This window comes from Primulina eburnea, chromosome 9 (genome assembly GCF_022965805.1).
Source record: "Primulina eburnea isolate SZY01 chromosome 9, ASM2296580v1, whole genome shotgun sequence".
Lineage (NCBI taxonomy): Eukaryota > Viridiplantae > Streptophyta > Magnoliopsida > Lamiales > Gesneriaceae > Primulina > Primulina eburnea.
In genome coordinates this window covers 13,210,283-13,233,643 of record NC_133109.1, presented here as the reverse complement: position 1 = coordinate 13,233,643, position 23,361 = coordinate 13,210,283, and the positions used below count along the sequence as shown (strand labels likewise).

General features: G+C 37.0%; 1 protein-coding gene across 1 annotated transcript; it reads left to right on the top strand.

Annotated features, from left to right (window-relative positions):
• Positions 1–130: 130 nt before the first annotated feature.
• LOC140841280 (MA3 DOMAIN-CONTAINING TRANSLATION REGULATORY FACTOR 1-like) lies at positions 131–5,564 on the top strand. The gene is made up of 4 exons (XM_073208573.1): positions 131–354; positions 422–709; positions 3,340–3,434; positions 3,538–5,564. The coding sequence occupies exons 2-4, from the start codon at positions 445–447 to the stop codon at positions 5,314–5,316; spliced, it is 2,139 nt and encodes a 712-aa protein (XP_073064674.1). The 5' UTR covers positions 131–354; positions 422–444; the 3' UTR covers positions 5,317–5,564.
• Positions 5,565–23,361: the final 17,797 nt, after the last annotated feature.

Below are 23,361 nucleotides of genomic sequence, written 5' to 3'. Positions count from 1 at the left end.
TATATAACAAAAGGGGAAATCGTGGTCCGTACTCCTTAAATGGAAGGAACTGCAGATCCGTGCAGGGGCATCACTGGAGGGGACGCGAAGGACACGTGGATGCCCTAATAAGGTGATGACCTGACATATACCCGCAGCCTCCCTATTTATTCTGTTCGTCCATCGACCTAATCCATAGCCTCTCTCGCTTTCGAAAACCTACACGGACAGTCGCATACATTCCCTGGCAAATCCCACTCTCCGGTTTGTGTTTGTTTTCTGGATCCAAGTCTCGATTGCTTCTCTACTCGCCATCTCCTCTCTTGGCTCGAGATCCGAGCCAAGAACTGAGGAGTGTTGCTGCAATCCGCTGAGGTAAAGATATGATGCGTGATTATGTGAAAACTGATATCCAAGCTAATTGCCGATGGTTTTTCTGTAGGGTTTTAGTGAAAAGAGGAGAAAATGGCTAACAGCGAGGGGTTTCTGACGGAGGGGCAGAGGGAGATGCTGAAAATCGCGTCCCAAAATGCGGAGGTGATGTCATCATTATCGTTGTCTTCGTCGCCGAAATCTCCGGGTCCAAGGTCTCCCGGTCAGAACTCGTCTGTGATCTCTGAGCATCATTTTGTGAAGGTTACAGGCGGCGGGCAGTCTGCTGCGGCTGGGGGCATAGCAGTTAGGCACGTGCGCCGATCTCACTCCGGGAAATTTATTAGAGTTAAAAAGGGTAAGATTCTGAAAATATTAGTGACGCTTAAAGTATTTCAAGTTATAGCTAATCAGTATAAATGTCTATCTTGTTTGTCACAGATTTCCTAACCATACGAAAATAATACTTCCTAGTAGTTTATGTATTTACGTTTTTTTTTTTATCTTTGTTTGGTGGTGGTTACCGATTTTTCTTTACTTCTTTTGTGATTGCTTTGACTGTGGAATGTGTGGATTTGTTTGGAAGCTTGTCATAGATGGAAGAATGCGTCAGAGCTCTATAGATAAAGGTTGTTGAAGGCATAGTTAGTCTCATAAGACCAAGACTCACTAGTATATTTTTGGTAACAGTATAATGGAGATTCTTTTTGTGATTCTTGGTTTAATAAGGGCTCGGTACTGAACTCTTTATTTGTTTGGCATAAACCAGGTTCTTCATTGCATAACTAGATTATCAACATTAATAATTGAAAGACCTTTACTGGAATTGCTTGGACAAAGGAATCTGATAGTTGGTAAACATTTGCTAAAAATGACCATAAGGTTTTAAAAGAAATTACTTCTGCAGTTCATGGCTTTTTATGTGCTTTTGATCAAAGCCTTGGTAAACATTTGCTCTTATCACATCTACGTCAGGTGTAGAATCGAATGTTTCGAATGATGTTTTGGATTCTTGACTTGTGAAAAGATCAAGGTTTTCCCTTTTCATCAACAAATGCTGGAGTTGACAGCCAGGTGGAAATTTAATGATTTCTAAGAAAATTAATGTCACTTACCACTGTGGCTTCTCATAGCCCGGTGAATAATTTTTTCCTATCCAGTACGTGAATTTACATATCATAGTTAATTTTGTTGCTTTTTTCCTAGGCGGGTATCTAATTTGTTAAATAAAGAAACCAGATTCACGCATAAATCTATTGAAATAGGAAGCAAAAATTGGAATTAAAGAGGATTATAATACTTACTTGTACGCACATGAACTCAGTAATATTTTTGGGCTATAGACCCCCAAAGTAAATGCGGTCTTTAGAATACTTAAGTTTCTTTCCCAAGATACCCTTTCTCTATTTGATTATTGTGTTTACAAAAAAAATTAAATAAAGTTAAAACCCAAATTATGTATTAAAAGCAGAAAAATTATTTAGATTATGATTGCATCACGAACAATTTTCAGTAAATAAAATTATATTTTTTAGATTTAATATATCTCCACATATCCTATACCAAGGATCATTAAGGACAGTAAAGATGCCACTCGATGTTTCATTGTGATCATCATTCTCAAGTACCCAGGTCGTGTTTTTGTTCTTCTAATCTGTTTTTACCTTTGATAGGCATTGTGACTTTTGTTTGTCTGTGGGAGCTCGCCTTCTGATAAATATATAGCCAGTTTTATAGCATATAGCTCTTGGTTTTGGTGATAACAATTTACTTGGATGATAATTGTTTACTTAATTTATGGAAAGTTGATTGTTGTATCGCTAGCCTCTCCCTCAATCTCTATGTTGTACATATGAAGCACTCTAATGACAAATCTATGTGCGGATAAAGGGATGCATTTGTGAAATGTCTAATCAAACTATATAAAATGGGTTTTTTTTTGTTTCTAAATCACTAGCTTTCTTAATTCTTTTTCATATCTATAAAACATATGTAATGTAGTGTGTGTCATCCTTAAGTTCATGGAAAATTGATAGAAAATCGTAGAAATCTTGTGATGCTTTCGGTTATTCTTGTTGAAGTTATAATTGTTGTCGTGGTATCTTTACTGTACTAGGGCTGATGCCGAAAATCGTCTAGAATCATGACAGGGCTCTTTTTGTTGAAGATTAGTCTTCTGACCGGATATTATGGCCAATGGGCTGACATTTGTTTGCATAATCAATTAGATTTGTCCATGTATCGTGCCACATAATACTTGTATGTGCATAAGCCAAACACAAACTGTGCGTATGTCCTTTATGGCTTGAATTTGCAGCTAAGATAAGGATTCCTGTAAGTCACACTGTATGTCTTGATTAAGACCATACATGAGAAAACGAGTGCATGAAAACTATGACAGGGATGATGACGGGGTTCACATGATTTTATGATATCATGCAATATTAAATGTTTCTATTGAGTTAGTGATATATCAACAAGTCAACTTTCTACCAGACAGAATTGGTATGCATTATAATGGTTGATACTGACTAGAACTGTCTGAAAACTACTTTCCAGATTTTAACGTTTTAGCTAATCTTAGCACCAGATGATTAGTGTCAGATCTAATACATATTGAGTTGATGGTATCTGAGCTTCAGAGTGGCTGGTGAATGGAGTGACTATGGTTCATGACACATCATTTACTATAAAGGTGGATATGGTGTTTGTGATTTCAAATCACTGTCATGTGTTATAATGGTATTGAAAAATGTAGCAAAATCAACACAAATGCAGATCTCATTGATTTGATTAATCCTTTTGATTCAAAGTATTTTACTGGTCATTGTTATTGACCGGAGGCTATACTGGTTGTAAAGTTTCAAATATGTTGTCTATCCCGTATCTTGAATGGTTGGAAGTAGGAGACACTTGTATTTAAATTGTTTTTTGAAGCTACTTGAATTTTGCTATGCATATGCACTATTGATCTGATTGTGACAACAGATGGTGCTGGTGGTAAAGGCACATGGGGAAAGCTGATCGATACTGATGGCATATCTTGTATTGATCGGAAGGATCCTAACTACGACAGTGGCGAGGTAATCATATGGTTTCTTTCCTATTGCTATTTGAAACCTTCTTTTTTTTTCTGTTTGTAGTTTGTTCGTATAATATCTTTTTGTTTTCCCGGGTCATGAGCAGGAACCCTATGAGCTAGTTGGATCAAATGTGTCTGATCCTCTCGATGAATACAAAAAAGCTGTGTTGTCCATCATAGAGGAGTACTTTAGCACCGGTGATGTAGATATGGCTGCTTCTGATCTTAGAGAACTAGGATCAAGCCAGTACCATCCATACATTGTTAAACGCCTGGTTTCTATGGCCTTGGATAGACATGACAAAGAGAAGGAGATGGCTTCGGTCTTGTTGTCTGCTCTGTATGCCGATGTAATCAATCCTTCCCAAATTAGCCAGGGGTTTTTGATACTGCTTGAATCTGCTGATGACTTGGCAGTGGACATTTTGGATACTGTTGATATTCTTGCTTTATTCATTGCTCGAGCTGTGGTGGATGAAATTCTACCCCCGGCTTTCATTACCAAGGTCAGAAAAATACTTCCAGTGGCGTCCAAGGGATTGGAGGTGCTGCAAACTGCTGAGAAAAGCTATCTCTCAGCACCCCACCATGCTGAACTTATAGAAAGACGCTGGGGTGGAAGTACGCATCTCACTGTTGATGAGGTGAAGAAAAAGATATCTGACCTTCTAAGGGAATACGTGGAGAGTGGTGATACTCCTGAAGCCTGTAGATGTATCAGAGAATTAGGTGTTTCATTTTTCCATCACGAAGTTGTGAAAAGAGCATTAGTTCTAGCCATGGAGATCCAGACTGCGGAACCACTTATTTTGAAGCTGTTAAAGGAAGCGGCAGACGAGGGTTTAATAAGTTCAAGTCAGATGGTGAAAGGCATTACTCGAATAGTTGAGAGCCTTGATGACCTTGCCCTTGATGTTCCTTCAGCAAAAAATTTCTTTCAAACCATTGTTCCCCAGGCAATATCTGATGGATGGCTTGATGCATCTTACCTAAAATCTTCGGGCGAGGATGGGAAGCAACCAGACAAAGTTGATGAAAACCTGAAGTGCTACAAGAAAGAGGTGGTTACCATAATTCATGAATACTTCCTCTCAGATGATATTCCAGAACTGATTCGAAGCCTAGAAGATCTAGGTATGAGCAAATATAACCCAATTTTTCTCAAGAAGCTCATCACCCTAGCCATGGATCGAAAAAACAGAGAGAAGGAAATGGCCTCTGTTTTACTCTCTGTGCTTCATATAGAGATCTTCTCAACCGAAGACATAGTTAATGGGTTTGTTATGCTGCTAGAATCTGCCGAAGATACGGCACTCGACATTTTAGATGCGTCAAATGAACTTGCCTTTTTCCTGGCAAGGGCCATTATAGATGATGTCCTTGCTCCTCTAAATTTGGAAGAGATCGCCAGTAGGCTGCCTCCAAGTAGTAGTGGAAGTGAAACTGTTAGTATGGCACGATCACTCATAGCAGCACGTCATGCTGGGGAGAGGATTCTGAGGTGCTGGGGTGGTGGCACCGGCTGGGCTGTGGAAGATGCAAAGGACAAGATTCAAAAGCTTCTTGAGGAATATGAAAGCGGGGGAGTTGTCAATGAAGCTTGTCAATGCATTCGCGATCTGGACATGCCTTTCTTCAATCATGAGGTGGTGAAGAGAGCGTTAGTTATGGCAATGGAGAAGAAAAATGACAGGGTGCTGGATTTACTTCAAGCATGCTTTAGTGAGGGGTTGATCACTATCAATCAGATGACCAAAGGCTTCAGTAGGATCAAAGATGGGCTCGAAGATCTTGCTCTCGACATTCCAAATGCAAAGGATAAATTCAAATGGTACGTGGAGCATGCCCGAGAACGAGGTTGGCTCTTGCCATCATTTGGTTAGTTTGCTGCAGCAGATACTTTAGCGGTATCTTCTTGAGAGTAAACACAAATTTGACTCGTTTCTCTCCATGTGTTGTTACCTTGTGATTTGGATTGGTAAAAAACTGTCGACCCCTTTTCTGGTGGATACTGTTATTCTCTGTCATCATATAAAGATTGTAATGTTATTATGTATATACTAGGTTTCTGGCTGGTTTTAAGTTTAGTGAAGACGTGGTTTTCGTAATGAAGTTTTTCTTTGCTCCTCTACGTTATTTGTTTTCCTTTACACGAGTAAAGAGGTGAATTAAACAACTATTCCCTGTTCTTCTGAACATAGCTCTGCAGGTAGGCGAAAGAAGAATTGGCACCAACCCTATGTAAACATACCATTTTACATGAATGGCCGCAAAATAAAGAAGACGCTAATTTCAATTGTTATCTGTTCTGCATATAGAAATTGGTTTCTGTTGAGAAGATCAAGGGTTGTTCGACGGAACATTTTCATTTTCGCTCGAATGCCTTGAGTTGTTCGATGGAACATTTTCATTTTCGCTCGAATGCCTCGAGTCCGTAAAACATTCTCGGTATAATTCGCGATATCTCTGCTTTATTTAGGCGAGACAAAGTAGTTCAGGCTAAACACCCCACGCGTCGGAAGTTTGACTTTTGGAACATCTGTGTTTTCGTAAAACATTCTCTGTATAATTCGCGATAGCTCTGCTTTATTTAGGCGAGCCAAAGTAGTTCGGGCTAAACACCCCACGCGTCGGAAGTCTAACTTTTGGAACAACTGTGTTTTCGTAAAACATTCTCTTTATAATTCGTGATAGCTCTGCTTTATTTAGGCGAGACAAAGTAGTTCGGGCTAAACATCCCACGCGTCGGAAGTCTGACTTTTGGAACATCTGTGTTTCCTAATTTTATTCGAACAATTGATGACAAATTTGAAATAGCTGGTAACTGACTTTTTGCTTTAGAAGTGTGTACTCTTTTAAAATTCGGGACGAACTCGGAATTATGTTTTAGAAGTTGAAAATCCTAGGGAATCTGAAATATAGCGGACTTCGAGCATTCAATTATTGGAACCAAGTGATATAGATTTATGCTCTAATTTTCGATCTGTTCCTAATATTTTTTAACTGAAATATATATGTTCTTGATCTTGATGTAGTGGGGTTATAAAAAAATTTCTATAGGTTTTGAAAATATTTCTAGCCTTGAAATGATGGGTGAAAATGTTGTTACATATCTTACATATCTCTACCAGATCGTTGTGTAAATAAATATCTTGTTACTTTGTTTTTTTAAAAAAGTCATGTTATATTCTGTTCAGAAGTTGGACAAAATATTGTTATCAATATTTTTATTTAAGTGTTCGTTTGTTCTTTTATGTTCTTTACTAAAATTAGAAAAAAGTTGTTTCTAGGTACAACATAATAGTTTTTTATGTTCATTTTGGCCGTCAATTGCTAGAAACACTATGATTTGAGGATAAAGAGTTTATCTAATTTTATGATAGATAAGATTCTTAATAAGTTGATTTTTTTTTTCTAATCAACTAAACATATGATGCAGCCGATAAGATTTGTGTTAAAGTATCGTTTTCTAGTATCTAAGATGCAACAAAAGTTTAAAAATTTTTGCTTTGTTGTTCAAAACGTTCTTTTGGTGTCGTATGATTTAAAAATTCATAAAATATTTATTTATTTAAAATTGGATGTCAAATCAATACGAGATTAGCGAAGTTGATCATTCTTATAAATCCCTACAAATATATCTTCCTTTTTCCTTTATCGTCAAATAAGATCAACGAGCAAAGACTGAGTTCCTCGTTTAGATTGCAATAGAGATCTAAATGATTTAGCGTGGAGATTGGATAGCCAGATTTTCAAAAAATCCGATGGTGTGGCGACTGCGTCAGGGTGGCGGTGCGCTGGAAGAGGGTGACCAAATTTTTCTTGTAGGGTTATGTTGCATATCAACCTTAGATAGCATTTTAATAAAAATACACTAACTCAATTCTGTTAGGATTCATAATCCTAATCTATTTAAGATTCTTTCTTTTTTCCATTAATTAAAATTCTCATATAGTATATATCATGTAAAGTCATCTTTTGACAATGAATGATATATATTTATTTTTATATCTCCATATATCTGTATATGTTGGATTATTTAATGTTTGCAATTTTGATTTTGATGTTAAAAAAACTTGTTATTGTATTTCTAACATATTTACTTACGTGTGAAATTGCAAACACAAGAAGGAAACTGAAACTGAATTTAGCCAAACTGAATTTCTGGCGAGCTTCAGTATTTTGATGATATATCTCAACTGGATGATTCAAATGACAAGACGTAAACTTTACAGATGAGAAAAATCAATTTGGAACAAGTTGTATTCACGTCGGTTGGGCAAAATCGGATGTTATTTAGGTCAAAATGATCGTTGAATTACCAAACGGATTGCACGAAAATAGCAATCAGCTGGATATGAGCAGTTGCGGTATTTTGGCAATATCTCTCAGCTCGGTTATTAAAATGAAGCGATTCAGTATGCCTTGGAAATATATGACAATGATCTACAAATCATCTTCAGAAGTCAAAATCTGAATCAAAGCTTAAGATGTTGATAAATGACAATGAAACTACTGGTTCTGTACAAACTGAAATCAGATAGGCTGATTTCAACACACCAGCTGAAACTGAACCAGTTGAGCAGCTGACCAGTTCAACTCAACCAGTTGACCAGTTTAGGCTCACAAAAATGTCCATCAAGGTGAATTTGACCGCTGTAATTGCAGAAACAGTACAGAAACTTTCCAAACGATCACATTGAAGATCAAAAAAGAGCTTTTCAAGGAGATTCTGGTTAGCATGAAGAAATCTGCTAGTTGAGTGCACAAGCCCTTGTGTGAGGATACATTTTGAGAAGTACACTGTAAAGGATAAATTCCTCCCACACAATCTGTGGCGTCTACTAATTTAAAAAACAACTAGAAATTTTTTTTTTACGATTATTTTAAGAGGTGCATTTTCAGAAGTATTGCATGCAATACTTCTGAAAATGCACCTCTTAAAATAATCGTAATCCTATAATAGATAAAATACCACGGTTTTAAAAAAATATATGACAATTAAAATATTGCAGTTTAAAATTGCTGACACGACCATAATCATATATATATACATATCATGCAGCAGTGAAAATATCATATTCAACATATATTTCATGGTCATGGTAGAACGTATGCATAATCATAACCTGTCAAAAAACATCATAATAATCATAGCACATTTAATCACATCAACATATACGTGTTCATTTTCTTAATTTTAATTCAGTTCATCAGCATTGACTTACGTATTATCATGTCAGGCGATGGATCCATCTACGTATAACCGAGGTACCCGATGACAAGGACATCAGCGACAGCATTACCTGTCCACTGAGCCCTGGCCCTACATGTCATCGTGTCATCGTATTAGTCACAACCGTCTCCCATCTTGAAAAAAAATGAGTCATCATATTCATCACTTAATAAAAGGATGCATATACGTAATTTTTACTTAAAACCAAGCATTCACCGTATTTTTCATAATTACCTAAAAATAATATACATACAACGTAAACATTTAAAAACATGATAAATTTGTGCTCAGGTTGCTGCCAGGACTAAAAACTCACTCGGGTGCAAAATGACCATTTTGCCCCTAGAAACCCAAAATGACCGTTTTACCCCTGGACCTCTACATTTAGACCCTAAGCTTACCAAAATACCTTAAAACACCTAAAAACATATTTAAAAGTATTTCTTAGACGTAAATCGAGCCCGTTTCAAAACATAACCCATTCGTTTTAGAACTTGGATCGGAGACCCGATTTTAACCCGAATCGACCCGAAACTTAAACGAATTTTCCCAAACTTTTACCATACCTAAAACACACTCTAACAGCCCATAAAACTCCCATAACAGACCCACTAAGGCTCTCGAAAGTTCCCAAATAGCTGCGGTAAATTTTCTCCAACTCCCCATTCGAAACCCTAGGTGCAACTCTCAGCCCTAGCTCGATCACCGCCCCTAACAGAACAGAACCAGAACACCTAAGACTAAGACCAGACCCATCTGACCGTGACTTTCTGCCCCATGTAACCCACATGACGCACGCACCCACTAGCTCCACCCGAAGCACACCCGAGCCAACCCAAGCGCCCATCGCTCAAGCAACCTCTAACCTAGTCCCAGCCATGTTCGAGCCACCCTAGGCCACGGTTCAGACCTACCAGGCTTTGGTCCAGGGCTAGGGTCAACCCTTGAGCAGCCGGCACCCTACAAACCTCCAAGATAGCCTCGCCCGAGAACAACCATAAGGCACACGCATGGCCCTCAGCCAAAACCTGGACTTCTCACTCGACTCCAGCCTTTAAACCACCTGGTCTTCGAATTACATAGCCCCTAGGATCAAAACATGTAAGCCCCTTACAATAAAATCAAGAAATTCATTAGATGTAAGCATAAATGTGCGGTTCCAAGTCAAAAACCGAATGAAACTCATAATAAAGGGCAAGGGACGAGCGTTCTATATGCATATCACTCAACACAGCAGATATATGACGTAAATGATGCAAGAAAAGGGATACATGGCATGCCTTGATGATTATATGTAGAGAACTTGAAGATGCGTTCGTAGGATGAACACCGGAGAAGCAGGGAAGAGTTTTCTTGAAAGAACCAAGCTATGGCCACGGCTGCTAAGTGGGATTTATTTTAAGGTTAGTTTAGGGTAGTAATTAAATAAAAAGGCTTAAGCTTAAATGAGCCCTTAATTATAATTAAATGGTTTAAAAGGGTTTTGAGCCCATCAATCCTTAAAACCAACCCATCAAGCCCAAAATACTCTCGAAAAATTTAGTTTTGGTACGTTTTTGAAAATATGGCCTGAGCCGTCAAAAAGTCCTCCGATTTGTCAAAATTTTTGTACCAATTAAAAATATGACCCGGCGAGTAAAAATACCTACCAAAGCCCAATTTTTCAAAAACACCCTTAAAATACCTCATAATAATTAATTAAAATTAATTAATAAATAAAAATATTTTTCTTGATAATCCCCGGCTTCCATTTCTAATCCGAGCGTGAAATGCAACTAGAAACCCTAATGCGCGAACTTTTAAAAATATCGTGAAATAAATCCTAACCATACAATAATTATGCATTATATGGATAAAGTAAATAAATACATGATTTAAATAAAATCCTAGATTGCATACATTCAGGTTACGTAAATTAAAATTTCCTGAATCTTATAAATCACTCACATATATACATGAGAGTTGAACTTAAAAGTTTAGTTGAGTGAGTCTTCACAAAAAGACATTAAATATTATTTTTGTAGTCTTGGCATAACATTAAACATTATGCGGATTATGAGGTTGCGGCCTACAATCGAGAGTGTGCTAGGAGTTTCAATTAGGCAAGATATAAGTCCTAAGTTGAAATAGGTTTGTACAAGGTATTGCATAAATGAAAGTCTTCTATTGGTTCCTTAAGAAGGGGTGGCATGAGAGTTATTAATTTTCAAACATCCATAAACAAATTCGTGTCTTTCTATTTATTTATTGCATTTACTTATCATTTCTATTGTTTTAAAGATGCACTGTTGAAGCATTTTATGTGTTCTTCAAATACCAAAATATTGCATATAAAGTGTTGGATAAAATGCTTCAACCAAAATATTTTTACTCATTTAACTTGCATATATCTTAAATGTTTTACAAAGTGTATATTTTATCATATTTAGACATTATTTATCTATTTATTAGTTTGAGATAATTACAACTATACTAAAGATAAAAAACGCTTTTGCACGCTTAAGCCTGTGCTAATCTTGCTTAAACTTGAAAAGATTGAAGCTCGACATACGCGCTTCGGGGCGGTTCTTGCTTTTTAGAACCTTGGCTACTACTACTAACATTATTATTTTATTAATAGATTCTAAATACATTAAATAAATAATTGTGAACTATAACTCCGATTGACGATGTAATGCCCCAGATTTAATTACTGTAATCAGACGTTGATTAATTGACAGAATTGAGGTTATAGGAACTCAAATGAAGAAGCAGGGCACAGTTACATTATAAGCCAAGATGTTGGACCGAACATCTGGCGCCCGAGCGATAGAAAAGAGCCGCCCGAGCGCCAATGCACCATGAGTTTACTTCTTGACAGAATGTTTGGCGTCCGAGGGGTAGAATATTACCGCCCGAGCGCCAGTAGATGATCAGTTGAGTATCTCGACAGAAACTTCCTCTTTGTTTAATTTTCGAGGGCCGAGAGTTCCGTGCCCGGGCGGAACTTTATGTCCGCCCGAGCGCGAGACGTGTAGTTTGAAGAGTGAGCCACGTTTCTTTGGACATGCATTGTATATATATATATATATATATATATATATATATATATATATATATATATATATATATATATATATATATATATATATATTAACATGCAATTATCGTCTTCAGTAGAAGGAAACAGAAAGAATAGCTGGGAGAAAGCTTAAATTCTTTAAACCCGAGATTTGGAAGTTATGAGAAATCTGCCCGTCAGAATTTTAACGCGACTTCAGTACTGTGTTCCTATCGACTCAGGCTTCAACTGGACGTAAGTTTTACTACGTTTTGATATGTCTTGGAATTATGGTACTGCCAGAATCAGATGTGATCCATATATGTTGTTCCTGTGATATCAGATATTGTATAGTCGAAGTCAGATCAAAGAACGAACTGTTTATATAATTGTTATGAATTTTTAGAGTTGATTGATTGTAATTAGACCGATTTGATATCAGAATCATGTTGTTATCGATTATGAGATGTTGAAATTGATATTTGATTAATATTGTATCGCTGGGTATATTGATATTATTTAGAATTTGATCAGATGAGTTGTTGATTTGTATATACTGATATTGTATTACCGGTAATGCGAGATTGTGCAGATGTGAGATTATGATCTGTTATTGGTAAGATTATGGGTTGTACTGATATTGATTATGAGTTGTGATATTATATATGTGATGTTGAGATTGACGTGGTTATTGAGATTATATTGTTATGCCATCGAAACATCAGTAGATTGGTATTGATCGGATTCAGTATTGATTAAGATTGTATTGTTGTATCGTTCACATTGATCAGATTATGTTTTAATTTGCGTATTGATCCGAACAGGCTTTGAATTGAGCTGTATATTGACAGAGTCAATTCGATATTGTCATTTCAGATTGAATATGGACAGATTTGACTTCGAGACTTCGATTTCGTCAGACCGAGAAGAGAAGGTATAAATAAATGTTGATTCGGGATTGCACAACTCGAGTTAGATTTTACCTGAGTTTCCCAAAATCACATACTGAATGATTATTGCATTTGATATTTGCAATGCTTGATATTGATATGCTTATTCTATCGATTTATAGTAAAGCATAAGTTAGAGTTGGGCAGATCCGCCTAGTCTTTGGCAGAACCGTCATGGCAGAACCGTCAAGTCACTGGACTTTTGGATATATATTGATAGACTGAGGAGAAGACCGAATCCTATTGTAGATCTTCAATATATATCGCCAAAGTCTGGGACTAAGAACGCACTGCCATCTAGCTGGGGTAAAGTAGATGGGAGAACGTTGTGTTTTTATTCAGATCGGGATCTCTAGATTAGAAATGAGTCGAGTCTGAGATGATGAGTCTAGAGTTTGATTTACAGTTTTATATCGATTCATGTCTTTCAGATTTGATACATGTTATTTATATGTGTTTCATGGTTTTATATATGTTTATATGACTGCATGCTTACATTGTTTATACTGAGAATATAATTCTCACCGGAGTTATCTGGCTGTTGTCTTGTTTTATATGTGTGCATGACAACAGGTGGGGCAGGATTATGGTCAGACAGAGGATGAGAGATGATTCAAGATTAGCGTGGAGATCCGGGCTCAAAAGTAGATTAGGATTCAGCACTGATATGTAGTTGAACCTAGTTGATTTTGTAGACAGTAAAAGACGTGTACGCTTATGTTTAACATGTATATCAGATTGATTTACATTACGTTTCCGCATTTGTATTTTAAAAAAAATTTTATGTCCCACATTACTTAATTGTTTCATTTGATATTTATAACGATTAAGAATATGATTAGCGTCCGGGTCCTCACAGCAGGTGGTATCAGAGCAATAGGTAACTGTAGGTTCTTGAGATTGAGATAGAAGATAGTGAGCGGGGTAGATTGAGTTTTCTTTCATGCTTTTACATGTTAGCATGGCACTATGTTTTACTGCTTTGAAATGCATGTCATGTGATTTATTATAATGTTTAATTACATTTTAGATGCTAATATTGCAGTATGTTTTTACTGTTTTTGAAGATACATGTTGCCTGAATATCTGAGTGATTTGTTAATGTGTATTATTTGAGAATGAATCAGAACCAATTCTTGATCAGAAGTAAGCTGATCAGAAAAGGAATGAGACGGATTTGTCTCATATGATTTCTGACTCTTGTGATCATCAGATATCCCTCCTCGAAGAATTCCAGAACGAGAAGGTAGGGTGACTGATCAGATGGATGTGTCAGAAATTTTGATGGAAACACAATTGATAAGGTTTCAGTCATTTCAAACGCCGATACTGAGAGGTACTGAGACGACTGTGGATTGTGAGAACTGGATAGATGATATAGAGATATTGTTTGATTCACTTGAGTACTCATATGAATGTAGTGTTAAACTGATTGGACATCAGTTAAAAGAAGTCGCAAAGAGCTGGTGGATTGCAACCAAAGAAGTCTTAGAACAGCGTGGTACATGAATTACGTGGAAAGTCTTCAAAGCTGAATTCTATCGAAGATTTTTCCTAGGTTTGTACCGAGAGGACAAGAGGGCAGAGTTTGAAATTTTGAAACAGGGTCAGCTAAAAATTGAAGAATATGTTACTCAATTTTCTATCTTGTTACGTTATGATCCTCACGTGGCTGAGAGTGATGGAGCTGAGACTGATCAGTTTGTGAAGGGATTGAATCCTGAGATATTTAAATTGGTAAACACAGGCCGACCCTATAGTTTTGTTGATGCACTGAGTAGAGCTAAGAGAGCAGAAGCCAGTCTGATGAGACAGAAAGGAGCTTTGTTTGTGCCTACAGCATCAAGACCACAGCAACTCCCTCTCGGACTTGAGACTCGTAGTAGCAGTGGTGGGAAAAAAGACTACTTGAAAGCTAGAGGAAGACAGTTCAAGAAGTCTGGCAGTAGTTTTTCTAGCTCCGATAATTCGAACCAGAGTTATACTGGAGCTTATTGTAGTACTTGCGGAGGGAGACATTCCACTGAGCAATGTCGAAGGGTGACTGGTAGTTGCAACATCTGCAGACAGTCAGGACATTTTGTGAGAGTATGTCCACAAAGAGGTTCCCGAAGATTCCAGGGAGTAGAAGCATCTGGTGATAGTGACAGAGGAACAGACTCATGATGCACTTGACGATATAGTGGCAGATATCTGTTCTTTTATGATTATGTTGCGTATGTATAGAGAGATTATCGTACATCCTATATATGATTTCTGAATGATTTGCATTGAGAAATGCTTTGTCCGTCAAGGTTGTATGCTGTAGTATTTGTTTCTTTACCTTTTGGGGAAAATTTTGATATCAGTAAATTCTGTGAAACATTGTATACTGCAGTGAGATGAGAATGAGATTGGGTTAGCTGATGTGTACTTGTATTGTTTAATTGTGATTGCATTCTTGATATTGATATGTTGATCAAGTACAGAGCTACCATAGACTATTTCCAGAAGATGGTAAGATTCGGACCTTAAATGGCCGAAGAATGAACATGGTACGGTAAGGATTCTAGATTTAGAATACCTTTGATATATGTGATGTTCATGACTCGATGATTATCGAAAGGAACAGAGTGATTCCTTATGTACGCAGCTGATTACTGAGATGAAGCGTATCATTGATAGATTGCCAGTGACAGGAGAGTTGCTAATGTTTTTCCTCTGAGGAGATCCCAGGTTTGATTCTAGCCAGGGAGATTGATTTCAGCCTTGACTCGATATCAAGTATTGTTATTATTTCTAGAACTTCGTGCCGAAAGATACTGATGGAATTGAAAGATTTCAAAGATTAGCTAGCAGATTTATTAACCGAGAGTTATATCTGTTTGAGTGTTTCTCGTTAGGGATGTATCAGCTATGGCTGTGAGTTGATAAACTCTATGTTAAGAAAATTTTGATGATTTTCTGATTAATTGATCTATGATATTCTGGTATATTCGAAGATTATGACTGATTTTGTTGAATATCTGAGTACTGTATTGAATATTCTGGGAACTGAAAAGTTGTATATCGAAATTGTGGAAATGTATATTTTGACTGAGACAGATTGTATTCAGGGTACCTGATATTCGAAGATAGTATACTGATTGATTCTAGCACGGTTGAGACCGCGATCAGTTGGCCGAGATTGATATCTGTGTCAGAATTTATAGTTGCATGAGTTTAGCAGGCTATTACATCCGACTGTTGTTCAAATTTGATTGAGAAATGTTATTTTCTGGGAGCAGTATTTTATAAAGATTGTATACAGTTGAGATTCGATACCGTCCAAGCTGAACCAGAGCCGATTTTGAGAGTTAAACTAGTTCAGAAAGTTGATCAGAATAGGCAGAACTTGATTATCGATAGTCAGAGCAAGGTATCGATCAGAATATCAGGTATGTGATGCTGCATTGTATGTGAATAACCGATGGGTTGTGCCAGATATTTCGAGTTTGAAATGACTGATGTTTTCAGAAGTGTACAATAATTTATTTAGCATTCATCTAGATAGAAACATATGAGATTAGATATGGTTGAGTTTGTATTGAAATGTATGAATTGCTGACAAATGAAGACAAAAAGAAAGAAATCAGGAGATTGGTTATATAGCTTATCGATTGCTGAATGGAAATAGGATTACATTTGCCGAGATATTGTGATGAAGCTACCGCATTGCTCTCGGGATTGAGCATTAATTGAGTTAGGAGTGGCAGACTGACCCATTCTGCGAGTGCTAGCTCGTACATGAAGACGTACAGATATGAGTATATTACTGAGATTTCTATCAGAAAAGTGATCAGATTACACAGAGTATCGAAAGTTGATTATATCAGACCATGATTTTGGTTGACTTTTTACGTTTGGCAGAGTGTACAGCAAGAGTTGGGTACAAGATTAAATCTGAGTACTACATATCATTCACCGACTGACGGACAGTCAGAGTGAATTATTCGAATTTTGGAGAATATGCTTAGAGTTGTAGTGCTTGATTTTAGCACTAGTTGGCAGGATTTATGCCATGTCGTGAGTTTTCGTTCAACAACAGCAATCAGACGAGTATCGTGATGACACCATTTGAAACGTTGTACGATAAGAAGTTAATGTTCCTTTTTCATTGATATGATATCTCTGAGGTTCCTGAGATTGGACCTGATATGATTAGAGATATGACTGAGGAAGGGAAGCTGATTCAGAAGAAAATGAAGACAGCTCAGAATAGACAGACTAAATATGCCAACGTCAGAAGACGACCGTTGATATTTGAGGCAGAAGGCTGAATATTGAATTAACCGAGATTACACAGATTTGATAACAGCGGTTGATGTTGATTGTTATGAGCTGTTGATTGGTATATACAGATGTTGTATAGCCAGTATTTTGAGATTGATTTTATCAGAGTTACTTCGAGTCATATTATGATATTATATTTCTTGAAGTATTATTCCAGATTCAAATCAGAATCAGTAAAAGAAAGATAATTCAGAATGAAGACTATTCTGTTGTTGAAAGTGCAATAGAGTGGTTAGAATATCGAAGAAACTATTTGGAAGACCGAATCCAAGATGAGACAAAGATTCCAGAATTATTTTATTGAGGTGGTTTCTGTTGGCTTCTGTATATAACTCCTTTGGGATCTACGTTGATATATGAGTTGATTACCTGTGATATACACGTGATGGCTTGTGATTTCGGGGACGAAATCGGATCTTAGGGGGGGGGGGAGAAATGTAATGCCCGAGATTTAATTACTGTAATCAGACGTTGATTAATTGACAGAATTGAGGTTATAGGAACTCAAATGAAGAAGCAGAGCACCGTTACATTATAAGCCAAGATGTTGGACCGAACATCTGGCGCCCGAGCGGTAGAAAAGAACCGCCCGAGCGCCAATGCACTATGAGTTTACTTCTTGGACAGAATGTTTGGCCCCCGAGCGGTAGAATATTACCGCCCGAACGCCAGTAGATGATCAGTTGAGTATCTCGACAGAAACTTCCGCGCCCGAGCGGAACTTTATGTCCGCCCGAGCGTGATTGTTTAATTTTCGAGGGCCGAGAGTTCCGCGCCCGGGAGGAACTTTATGTCCGCCCGAGCGCGAGACGTGCAGTTTGAAGAGTGAGCCACGTTTCTTTGGACATGCATTGTATATATATATATTAACATGCAATTATCGTCTTCAGTAGAAGGAAACGGAAAGAATAGCTGGGAGAAAGCTTAAATTCTTTAAACCCGAGATTTGGAAGTTACGAGAAATCCGCCCGTGAGAATTTTAATCCGACTTCAGTACTGTGTTCCTATCGACTCAGGCTTCAACTGGACGTAAGTTTTACTACGTTTTGATATGTCTTGGAATTATGGTACTGCCAGAATCAGATGTGATCCATATATGTTGTTCCTGCGATATCAGATATTGTATAATTGAAGTCAAATCGAAGACCAGACTGTTTATATAATTGTTATGAATTTTCAGAGTTGATGGATTGTGATTAGACCGATTCGATATCAGAATCATGTTGTTATCGATTATGAGATGTTGAAATTGATATTTGATTAATACTGTATCGCTGGGTATATTGATATTATTCTGAATTTGATCAGATGAGTTGTTGATTTGTATATACTGATATTGTATTACCGATAATGCGAGATTGTGCAGATGTGAGATTATGATCTGTTATTTGTAAGATTATGGGTTGTACTGATATTGATTATGAGTTGTGATATTATATCTGTGATGTTGAGATTGACAGGGTTATTGAGATTATATTGTTATGCCGTCGAAACATCAGTAGATTGGTATTGATCAGATTCAGTATTGATTGAGATTGTATCGTTGTATCGTTGACATTGATCAGTTTATGTTTTAATTTGCGTATTGATCCGAACAGGCTTTGAATTGAGCTGTATATTGACAGAGTCGATTCGATATTGTCATTTCAGATTGAATATGAACAGATTTGATTTCGAGACTTCGACTTCGTCAGACCGAGACGAGGAAGGTATAAATAAATGTTGATTCGGGATTGCACAACTCGAGTTAGATTTTACTTGAGTTTCCCAATATCATATACTGAATGATTATTGCATTTTATATTTGCAATGCTTGATATTGATATGCTTATTCAATCGATTTATAGTAAAGCATAAGTTAGAGTTGGGCAGATCTGCCTAGTCTTTGGCATAACCGTCATGGCAGAACCGCCAAGTCACTGGACTTTTGGATATATATTGATAGACTGAGGAGAAGACCGACTCCTATTGCATATCTTCAATATAGATCGCCAAAGTCTGGGACTAAGAACGTACCACCATCTAGCTGGGGTAAAGTTGATGGGAAACGTTGCGTTCTTATTCAGATCAGGATCCCTAGATTAGAAATGAGTCGAGTCTGAGATGATGAGTCTAGAGTTTGATTTACAGTTTTATATCGATTCATGTCTTTCAGATTTGATACATGTTATTGATATGTGTTTAATGCTTTTATATATGTTTATATGACTGCATTCTTACATTGTTTATACTGGGAATATAATTCTCACTGGAGTTATCCGGTTGTTGTCTTGTTTTGTATGTGTGCATGACAACAGGTGGGGCTGGATTAGGGTCAAACAGAGGATGAGAGATGATTCAAGATTAGCGTGGAGATCCGGGTTCAGAAGTAGATTAGGATTCAGCACTGATATGTAGTTGAACCTAGTTGATTTTGTAGACAGTACAAGACGTGTACGTTTATGTTTAACATATATATCAGATTGATTTAAGTTACGTTTCCGCAATTGTATTTAAAAAAAAAATTTATGTCCCACATTACTTAATTGTTTCATTTGTTATTAATAACGATTAAGAAGATGATTGTATCGAGAGTAAAAAATCTTGTATCGAGATTTATCAAGAGTAAAAAATACTTAATTGTTTGTCCGGGTCCCCACAGACAATCAGACTGCGATGATGTATCGAGAGTAAAAATCTTGTTCATATAATCAAAATTGAAAATTTCGGATGAAAATTTTTTACTGATCCATTTTTGGCAGTTTCCAATTTTTTGAACTCATTTACTAAAACAGACAGTTCTACTCTGCTCACTTAATTTGCGATTAAGTTATCTTCCTCAACTTCTATTACATAAAATCAACTTATAAACTCTTTATTTGATCTCCATTAAACAACATTCGTCAATTTCAACTTTTTGAATTTGACTATCTCGACAGAAACACCTAATATAATACTTGTGTGACCCTCAATGGTTCAGGGATAGAGCTTGTCGTGAGTTCATTACTACATTGTGATTAAAAATAACATTTATTTTTATTCGAACTTACCCTTACTATCTTCATTCTTTCATTAACCAATTGATCAAGAATATCAGAATTCAAGTCTAATCGCACCCATCGGATCATAGTAAGAGCATCTAGTAGCATTGCCCCATAATCTCATAGATATCATTAATAGTGCCTGCATAACTACAGTACGGTCCATTTAACTCATATATCCCGATCGAATTTGCAACTATTGATATATCGAGAATTGCAAATGAATTCGATAATGATGTGATGTATCTTTGAGTAATAATAGTAACATGCTATGTGCAACTAGGAAAACACATTTCCCTAAAGTACATGTCTTGCTCTGGCCAGAGACTCTTTACACTATTAACTCATCAGATCACGCATGATATCTTCACCCATAGGTAAACATTGAATCCTTCAACATACTGATCAAATCTTGCTTCAACTGCTCTTCCAGTAACTTACTCACATACACCACTTTTAGATCATCAAACTCCCCTAAGTTAATCTCTTCTAACCGGTTTTGTACCTCGTGTTGGCCATCTCCATTTGAGATGGCGCCATCAACAATTCATCAACTTGGAGTTCATCCTCTTCGTATTCTTCTTTTTGGACAACCTCAGTTCTATAAGTGTCCCATGCTTCCTCCTCTTCTAATTTGTTCGACACTTGCTGCACATGCGCCTTCCATGTAGAGGTTGCTGCTACCTCTTTTTCTTTTTGGTTCAAATCAATCATCAACTCCTCAATTAGCGACTGAATTATTGGCCTAGGTGGCACGATAACATTATGCTTGAGGATTCTTTCCAATACCGAGCTTGGAGTTGGTGTTTGCATGTACAGTGGATTTTCTTTCTTACTATTGCTACGAATTTTGATGGGCCCAAAATCCCCATTGTAATATTTGTCCTCAACTGCACTTGCACTTGTTTGAAAGAGCTGTCTATTCGCTTCTACAACCTCTACGTCGTCCTTTTTTCCAAAATAACAACAGTTGGTGCATCGAGGATGGGATGTAATGGTTTGCATGGATCCAATATCTGCCTAACAATGCTTGGAAGTTGGTGGATGAGTTTACCACGAAAAATGCACACAAAGAGGACATGCTCCCCACATAACATCAGCGAGGAATACTCCAATGGTCTTGGTGGTTTCCCTTGTAAATGCAGCAACCGAAACTTCTGTAGGAATCAAGTGTTGGGAAGAACCCATTAACCACAGAATCCATCACGCTAAATCATTAAGAATTTGACTTAAAACTTAAGCGGAAGTGTACCTGAAGCCATAATCCTGAATTGTTTAGAACGTGTCTTGATCTTCCAGATCTACGCGCTCTTTCCTTGAGAGAATCCTTTAGTTTCTCTTCAGAACTATTTTCTTAATGGGGGAGAGAATAGTGAAAGTGATAACACAAGATCTGGAGACCATGACCCATATTTATAGATAATGTTTATCAATATCTTTTGATATTTCCATTTTAGCCCATCATAAAAACAAACATTACACTTATGTCTCTACACATTAAAGGCTCACATTAGATACAAAGCCCATTAACCTAAAACATTAATTGATCACTTTATTTTGGGCTTAATTTAATAGACAACACACACACATAATTATTCACATATAAGCCCATATAAATAAAATTTATCTAACAATCTCCCACTTGGGCTATATGTGCAACCTTATAATTATGTTTGTGAAAATAACCTTATGAGCTCAAAATTGTTGTCATTCCGAAATGTATCTATAACCAATCCGGTCCATCAATCACATCAACATAGGATCAAAGCAGTCTTCGCTACACTCAAGGTAACTAGACCCATCAATGGTCACATATGCCAACACAACTAAATGACATGGATCATGAAGTGGATGTGTAGTATGGAAATTTCATGCAATGTGACCGTAACATGCCTATTTCCAACTGGTCCTCCCTTCACCTTATTGAGATCGAACTTTAAACCATAATCAGAGTGTAACTTAACTTGAAATTTATTTCTGCAAAAAATAAATTTACATAACTGTAACTACAAAATGTCTACAACTGAAAAGTATTTAAAATAACAATCTCCCACTAAAACTGAATTTCCTCAATTGACATAACACTCATACTAGCAGTGTGCTCATGAAACTGTTTGGGTGGTAGTCCCTTAGTAAGCGGATCCGCAACCATGGAGTTTGTACCGATATGCTCAATAGACAACTTTCCACTCTGAATTCTTTCTTTAACAACTAGAAATTTGATGTCAATGTGTTTTGACTTCGTCGAGCTCCTGTTGTTATTGGAATACATAACTGCTGATTTATTGTCACAATGTAATCTTAGTGGCCTTTCAATGCCATCAACAATGCGCAGTCCCGTGACAAAATCTTGCAGCCATATTCCATGATTGGATGCCTCATAACACGCTACAAACTCAGCTACCATGGTGGAAGAAGCTATAAGATACTGTTTAGCACTCTTCCAGGAAATGGAACCTCCAGAAAGGAGATAGATGTAGCCTGACGTAGATTTCATACTATCTTGGCATCCAGCAAAATCGGAGTCAGTATATCCAATGATCTCAAGCTGATCCAACCTCCGATATGTGAGCATGTAATCTTTTGTTCTCTGTAGTTACCGTAAAACCTTTTTGACTGCTTTCCAATGTTCCACTCCTGGATTACTTAAATATCGTCCCAACATTCTCATCACGTACGCAATATCTGGACGTGTACAAACCTGAGCAGACATTAGACTCCCCACTGCAGATGCATAGGGAATCTTATGCATTTCTTTTTCCTCAAAATCATTCTTTGGGCATTGTTTGAGACTAAATTTGTCTCCCTTAGCCACAGGTGTATCCGTTGGTTTACAATCTTGCATCCCATATCGCTTGAGAACTTTCTCGATATAGACTTTCTGAGATAATCCAAGAATATCTCGAGAACGATCCCGATGTATCTGAATACCCAGTACAAAAGATGCATCACCAAGATCTTTCATCTTAAAATTCTTAGCTAGAAATCTCTTGGTATCATGCAACAACTCTATATCGTTGCTAGCGAGCAGGATGTCATCAACATATAAAACCAAAAAAATATACTTACTCCCACTGAACTTATGGTACACACAATCATCGACCAAATTCATCTCAAAACCAAATGAGACGATCACTTGATGAAATTTGAAATAACATTTTCGAAATACCTGCTTGAGCCCATAGATGGATTTATTTAATGTGCAAACCATATTATTTGTGTCTTTGGACACAAATTTTCTGGCTGAACCTTATAAATCGTTTCATCAATGTCACCATTTAGAAATGCGGTCTTTACATCCATCTGATGAAGCTCAAGATCGAAATGCGCCACCAAAGCCATTATAATCCTTAAAGAGTCTTTCTAAGAAA